The sequence below is a fragment of the Dioscorea cayenensis genome, chromosome 19, assembly GCF_009730915.1.
Source record: "Dioscorea cayenensis subsp. rotundata cultivar TDr96_F1 chromosome 19, TDr96_F1_v2_PseudoChromosome.rev07_lg8_w22 25.fasta, whole genome shotgun sequence".
Classification (NCBI taxonomy): domain Eukaryota; kingdom Viridiplantae; phylum Streptophyta; class Magnoliopsida; order Dioscoreales; family Dioscoreaceae; genus Dioscorea; species Dioscorea cayenensis.
Genome location: NC_052489.1, coordinates 18,425,130 through 18,433,381, shown reverse-complemented (window position 1 = coordinate 18,433,381; position 8,252 = coordinate 18,425,130). Strand labels below are relative to the sequence as shown.

Genomic DNA, 8,252 nt, shown 5'->3' with positions numbered 1-8,252 from the left:
TAACAATATATATGAACATGCTTGAAACATATGAGAGAACATCAATAGCAAACACTTTTGACCAATCACTTGTTTGTGTGTGTGTGTGTAATCTATTAATCCGTTGATTCTATTATTGTTTTTGTAGGCTACAGGTTGAAGCAAAAAAGAAGTGTTAATCTTGGAGGCACGTCTCTGCATGAGAAGGTTAAGAGTTTTGATTGGTAGAATTGAAGGAATGGCATAAGCTTTGAGCACTGTGATCTTATTTAGTGATTGTATGATGGATGCTTGCCTCTTGTAAAATCGAGGTAAATTGCTTTTGTTTTAGGTTGAACAGAGCCCACCAAGTGTTTGGTATAGATTTTAAAATGATATCAGTCAAGGATTAGCTGTAGTTATCTAAAAAACAAGCCTTAAAAGGGTACATATGTTTGCTTCAAATGTAAAATTGTCAAGAAGAACCAATTTCAGGACTATTTCTCAGATGTATTATGCAGTGACATTAGAATTAGAAACGGCAACTGAACCTGAATAGGAAACACACAAGAGCATTGTCAGACTATTAACAAACCTGATCCTTACATGAATGGTAAGCAAATGAAAATAGACGATCTTGATCCTTACAAACCCAATCCTTACAAACTTGATCATTACTGTATTGTGTTATGCATTCAAGAATAATAACATTACAAAATCAAACAACATGGACACCTTCACTTACCACAAAATCAAACAACATATATGCCCTGGTTTTTCCTTATAACATTACAAAATCAAACAACATGGACACCTTCCCTTACCACAAAATCAAACAACATATATGCCCTGATTTTCCTTATAACATTACAAAATCGAACAACATGGACACCTTCAAAATACATCTCTCCATCAAACATGAGCAACACAAACACAAAAATCTTCACTTATAACACAAACTTACAACACAAAATTTTTGGTTTTCCTCCATGAACATGAACACATACGCTTCCTTGAAAAATTAAAATGGATAATACATGAGAACTTCATATCAAGAAATAATCTTAATCACTAAGTATTTTGAACCTAAAAAATAAATACGTACATCTTGCAACTCACCTTGATCAGAAATCATTGCACTGGCTTGTAAAACCTAGAGAAGAACTATGATGCATGTTCAGATTGATCGATATAGAATTTGAATTCACCTAAGATAAGAGATTATAGTCCAACAAATCATCATTTTAAATTAAATGATTGTAATTCGTAATTTGGACATTAATAACAATTACAAGATAATTACCACGCTCCCTTGTGTGCAATGATCATCTTGCGCTAATTTTTGAGCTGATGCATCTCCTTTTGTTTGTGCCTTCTGCCAATAATAACATGGATGTTATACACTAAAATAAAGGTTCATTGAAAAAAAACTAAACAAGTAATGAATATGATACTACATAAAAATACCGTTTTCTTGTTTCTGATTATTATTTCTTCAACTTTTGACTTCTTCTTTTTTTATGGTGGACGACCCTTACTCCGCACCTTTAAAGGAGTGAGAAGTTGTTGGCATGGCACAATAGTCGCCTCCGACAACGTTGGTGTAAACTTTTCCTTACAAGTTGTGTTGTCCATCAACTTCTCAATTGCCTCATCCACATATTTCATCAACAAGTTGTATTTGTCATTTGACTCCGCTCCATGTTCTGCGGCTTTAGTAAAATGAGAGCACAATTTATTGTACCGCAGTTTCTCCTCACTTGTTTGTGGGTCATCGTAACAGTTTTGTACATATGTATGCATGCGTTTGATGTCTTTTCTCCATCGTGGTAAAATATACCTAGAAGGAATGTCTTTCACATTCTTTTCAATAAGCACCTTGCAAATGTGCCTACAAATAATCCCCTTGAACTCAAACAACTGACACGTGCATTTAATGTCAAATTCTTCCTCGTTAGTGTAGACATTGTATACCACTTGCTTTCTAAATGCACCTTCCTTCCCCTTGACAATGTCGGACACCTGAAATGAGCAGACTGCCCCATGTGAACCAGTGAGAATAAGATTACAATATATCATGCCTCGCAACTCATCTCCAAACAATTTAAAAATTTCATTTGTGTATGCTTCTTGTAGTTGCTTCTCAAAATAACAATCGGTAATCAATGGAAAACACGAGTTAAATGGAGCAAAATCAGCTTTGTTCTCCTTCTCGGTCTTGCTTTTCAAGGCATTATCATATTGCTCAACAAACTGCTTCAATGAAGTCGTCGGACCAACATAGCCATCAAAAAATGCATTTACGCTTTCACTTCTTTGAGTGGTAGACATTTCAGCCCAAAATATGCCTTTAACATATATAGGAGCCCAATGATCACGAATTTTGGATAGAGAATTTAGCCATTTATTTTTCTCAATTTTATAGTCCGCCATCATCTTCAAGTATGTGTCTTCAAACTCTTGAGAATCAATTGCTTCATACGTGATGTGTTTCAAAATCTTCTTGATTGCTTTGTATTCATTTAAACCTCCAAGCTTTTTGGGAACCTTCTTCATGATATGCCAAAGGCAAAGGCGATGATGTGAATTTGGAAAAACCAATCTAACTGCACCCTGAATAACCATACACTGATATGTAATAATTGCTTTAGGAGCTTTACCTGACATACACTCCAGCTGAGTTTTGAAGAGCCAAACATATGTTTCTATATCCTCTCTAGACAATAACCCACACCCAAACAATACCGTCTGCCCATGATGATTTACACCGACAAACGGAGTAAATGGCATGTCATACTTATTCGTCAAGTATGTTGTATCAAAAGAAATTACATCACCAGAAGCTTCATAAGCCGCTATAGACCTCGCATCCATCCAAAAGACATTTCTCAAATGACTTTCTTCATTCATGTCAATCAAATGGAAAAATTTTGTGTTTCTTTGTTGCATGCGAGAAAAATATTTTTGCAAGTGCTACGTCATCTCCAACGCCAAACCTAAATTGCCTTGCTTTCGCAATATAATTTCTACAATCTTTTTCAGTGTATGTTAAATTTTCATAACCCCCATTTTAAATTACTAGGGAATGAAAATTTTTGCTCAGGCTTATCCTTGTTTGGTCGTTTAATTCAGGCCTTCTTGTGACAATTGCATCAAATTTTTTATTGCACTTTGGAAACTAGTTTTTTGTGGGTTAAGTGCATGATTGTGCTCCAAATTAACACTAGAAATGGTAAATCACCCACCATTGGCAACAATGACATTAATCTTTGCCGAACAATTTACTTTGGCGGATAGTCTTGGGTTGAAGGAGTTTTTTGAAGTAGATATTCTTTTGCCACCTCTTGCACATGCTAAAGTGTAATATTTCAATTTTCCATCATCATCTAATCTCGTGCTTTTTTTGGTGATGCCAAACCCTTCACGCCGCACATATTGAATATACAACTTATAAACTTCTTCTTCAGAATCAAGGATCATACCGGCCCCCGGCACAATATTTTCAACTAAATCCAAATCTACCATTTTTTCTTTGGCATGTATTTCATAACTTGAACATCCAACTTCTACATTATCTTTTTCTTGCTCATAACACCCAAGTACCACTTCTTCCATGTTCTTGCTTTAGGTATATGTCTAAAAACAAATTATGCAAATATTTAGAAAACATGAAGCAAAGCAATGGTTTATAATCCTATATAAATCCAAAAAAATCATAAAAAAAAAATCAAGATGATGCCTAAATGACTCCAAAAATAATTCAGATACATTGCCAACAAACAAAAATAATCCATATAATGCCTAAATAACTCCATGAATTTTTTGGTTTATAATCATAAAGAGAAATCCACCATAAAAATCCTTAAAACCCACAAAAAAACCAAAAACCACAAAAACCACAAAAAATGTCCACACACACATCTATATATGTATTTTAGCAGTACATACACCAAATCAACATGGATTAATCCATCATAACTATGGTCCAATGGAGTAGATTATTTAGCCACAAGAAGCAGTTATAAGTAACACAACCCAAGCCATAATTAATTAAATGAGTAAACTATTAAATCATGTATAATGCTTTTAAACACATTTCAGCAAACAAGAAATTGGTTTTCCCAAACCTTTGTGCTCCCATAACAAGGCCAAATAACATCATTCGTGTGGCTGGTTTCGTGTGATGTTTTCGTTCTATATAGCATTACTCTTATTTAGATGTTGGAGCAATGTGTCACGCAAGGGAACAATGTTATGGTTTATGTTGATGAACAATTTTATGTTACAACATTGGAGCAATGTGTATGTTGCTTAATTTGAGAAAAATGTGTTATGGTTTATTTAGATGTTGGAGCAATGTGTCATGCAAGGGAACAATGCTATGGTTTATTTTGATGAACAATTTTATGTTACAATGTTGGAGCAATGTGTATGTTGCTTAATTTGAGAGCAATGTGTTATGGTTTATTTAGATGTTGGAGCAATGTGTCATGCAAGGGAAGAATGTTATGGTTTATTTTGATGAATAATTTTATGTTACAATATGTATTATGTATTTTGAGGAAACTATGTGTATTATGGTTTATTTAGATGAAATATTATGTATTTTGGTGGTTTATGGAAATTATTTTACTCATTTTATGGTTTATTTTATTATTATTTGTTATAATTGCCCTTGCTACTGTAATTTTATTACATTTGTGGGGTTTTTTTTTAAATGTTGATGAATTTTATGTTGGAATGACAAAGGCCCAAACCAAAAATTTGGATTTGTCGTGCAAAAACATAATTAAAAATAATCCAAATGGCTATGGTTTTTTTGTTTGAATTAAAATAAATATAAGGGTATTTTGGTAATAACAGTACATAACTTTACTTTCCTTTACTTCCAATCCAAACACAAAATAGTGAAAACCCTTACTTTTCTTTTCCTTCTTTAACCCTTACCTTCCCTTCCTTTCTGCTACTTCATGAACCCACCCCTCACTTTATCCAAGCAAGCCCTTATTGTAACATAGATGAATCCTGCTTCTTTCTAGGAATGGGGGTGGGGCGGGGCGGGGAATGGGATCCCCGTCCCCATCCCCGCTCTCCACGGGGCGGGGATTCCCCAGTTAAAATTCCCCGTGGGGGAAAAATCCTCCCCCGCTCACTCCTCTGCGGGGATCCCCGTGTGGCGGGGAATCCCCGCCCCACCCAAAACATTAATTTTCTATAAATAACTATAATATTTCTAATGCATTTATGTTACACATGCTAAAGATGCTATATACAATTGAAAATAAAAAATATAATGTATGATGAAAAAATCTAGACAAATGAATATTTGAATAAAAAAATATAATGCTTATATGTAGCAACACAAGGATATTTGAATAAAAAAAATCTAGACAAATTACAATTACCTAATTATCCAATTCATTTAAATTAAATAAATAATTAGTTTTTATTTAATATTAGAAATTTGAAAATTAGAAGTTTGAATTTTAATTTTTTAGATATACTATATAATAATTTTATTAAAATAATTTAAGATTTTATTAAATAAATATGTTTTAATGAAATATATAAATTTAAATAGTTAATAAGTTGTATGAAATAATTGTGAGTTCCATAATAATAACTAAAAATATTAACAAATAAAAATTTATTGATTATATATATATATAATATTATGTTAATGTTGAAATAATCTTTAATAAATATATTAAAAATATATAATATATTCTTTTGGGGAATCCCCGCGGGGAGCGGGGCGGGAATCCCCGTGGGGCGGGGAGACCATTCCCCGCCCCCGCCCCGCCTCGCCCGCCTCGCTAGGGCGGGGAAGAATTTTTTTCCCCGCCTCCCCACCCCATGGGGATGTTTCGGGAATCCCCTGCTGGGAACATGGATTCCCCGCCCCACCCCCATTCCTACTTCTTTCTCTTCTTTCCTTGGTTTAGAATGGAGTTGATCTCCATGAAAATTCTTTGGAATTCATTGGACTTAAGTTTGAGTCAACATAAGCCTTCATTAGGAGTTGCATTGAATGTAGATTTGGGGTTATCTTTTTTTTTTTCGCATCTCATTTCTCATTTTTTTAATGTTTTCCTTGTTGCTTATTCTTTTTGTTGGTTCAGTCTTGTGGTCTGCGTGTGTGTGTGTGTTTTGGTTAGGTGGTGAAAGCTCTGCTCGAGGGAAGGAGCCGGCGGAGGAGTATCGCCATTTAAGGAAAACTAGTCTCCTAGGATTGTGAGTGGTTTATGTTGAAATGGATAATTCTATTAGGATCTTTAAATGCTTTTAATCATTTGATGAAATTTTTTCTTGGATTTATCGTATTTTAAATCAATGTTTTGGTTGGTTTGAAATGGTTTACTATGTTATTGACTTTTATATGAAATTCCTAGACGTATGAATGGAAATGACTATGCTTTTACTTGTATTTATAGATTTGAATGGTTTGTGAAACCTTCTTGTTTGGATAATCATACTTTTGACATTCTATAGTTATGAAAATGATTTCATTTTTGAAATGCGGATGCTTACCCTATGGACATTATGATATGTTTGATATGAATTGTATAATTTGGACACCCCTAGGTCTTGAACATATACATGAAAGTGTTGGCCACAACTTTCATGTTCTTGCCAAAATTTAGTTTGATAGTGATGGGGTTGTAACCTGCCTACTGTAGTAGAAGGACCCTTATGGTACTCATTTCAGGCGGCATGGAGAATTTTTGATTGGGTTCACCACAGGGCTCCGAACTTAGTCACGACCGTGGATAAAGTTAGAGAATTTTTTTAGGCTATTGTGTTTGAGATTTATGTTACGTTTTAGTTTTTGTGAAACCAAGATTTCTTGAATTTGGATACTTAAATTGCGGGCCTCTTTTATGTCTTTAAATATCCTTTTTGGAAAAAACGGTTTTATTGACAAGTTTGTAATAGATTTTGATTATAACTTCATTTGTATCACTGTATTATGCCAAAAGCTTCATTGTGAACCTTAAAGTTTTAATTCAGTTTTGGAATACCAAAATGCATATTGTTAGTGAGTTTGTGATGAGTTTCATTATAATTCCTTTTAAAGTTAGTATCATGCCCAAAATTGTTATTTGTGAATGTTGGAAGTTTCATTTGATCCAATTGACTTTTATGCTCACTACGGAACATATATATATATATATATATGTATGTTTATGTATATGCTGAGATGCTTTGAAGCTATAACTATACTTATGAAAGCTTATGTTTTTGGATTTAAATGGTGTTGTTTCCTGCCCTTTTAGAATGATGCTAATCCATTCACTGAGTGACTTTAGTTACTCACCCCTCTTTCCTCTTTCCAAGCTATAGTGTTTAGTGGCGTCGTGGTGAGGCGAAGTGCTTAGCAACTAATTATCTCTTCTTTCTACACCTCAAGTCTTGGTGTATGCGTATTTTTTGAGCATGACTACATTGTATAAGGAAAATATATCCACTAATGTCTATGACTCTATGAATGTTTATTACTTGCACAATTGTCTTTTTGGATACCTTAGTTGAATTTTGTGATTTGTATATCTCTTTGAACTCCATTGATAGGCTCTTATGAAATTCATACTTCCCCTATGCTATTATTGTGTTCCCTGCTTTGTATGATCGCTACTTTGTGATTTGTGTATAGTGTTGTGTAAATCCAAAAGTTTGTAAGCCTTGGGGCAATTCGAGGGTTGGATGGTGTGTATCCATTCTCAAGATTGTCGCGACGATCGTTGCGTGCCGGTCCTACATGCTGGATGAGGCATGACAATGTGCACTTGCAACATCATGAACATCAAGCCGTGATTTTTATTCTAAGCTTTAAATCCCTCACTTGCAAATGAGTCAGAGCCACCTTAACTTTTAATTTCAATTTTTAATAAATAACAACATAGGCAAACTGTTGTTTCTATTAAACCAATCAAAACTAAATTGACTCAATCTACCTCCAATATTCAAACTAATTAAAAGTTACCTCCAAATGCTCATTTGTGATTTGAAGATATGCTTCTTTAACTTGATCTTGATCATTTGGATAGCAACCTTTAATTCTTGGTCATTCTGGAGAATGAGCTAAAGAGCATTCAAGTTTGTGCTTTCCCAATCTATTTTCCTAAGTAAATAGTTGCTCATGTGGCAAGTCTAATAATCGGGAAACTGATGAAATATTTGGTTCAATTATAGTTGGAAATTGTTTTTTCTAATATCTCACCATAATTCAATGATGAAAAAACATTAATATAAACTAAATTATGAATCTATGTATAGGTGAATATTTCAAATAT

General features: G+C 33.8%; 1 protein-coding gene across 1 annotated transcript; it reads right to left on the bottom strand.

Annotated features, from left to right (window-relative positions):
- Positions 1-471: 471 nt before the first annotated feature.
- On the bottom strand, positions 472-2,391 carry LOC120284110 (protein FAR1-RELATED SEQUENCE 9-like). The gene is made up of 5 exons (XM_039290914.1): positions 2,133-2,391; positions 1,504-1,994; positions 1,262-1,333; positions 1,078-1,111; positions 472-509 (listed from the first exon to the last, which is right to left on the bottom strand). The coding sequence occupies exons 1-5, from the start codon at positions 2,389-2,391 to the stop codon at positions 472-474; spliced, it is 894 nt and encodes a 297-aa protein (XP_039146848.1).
- Between the last annotated feature and the right edge of the window lie 5,861 nt (positions 2,392-8,252).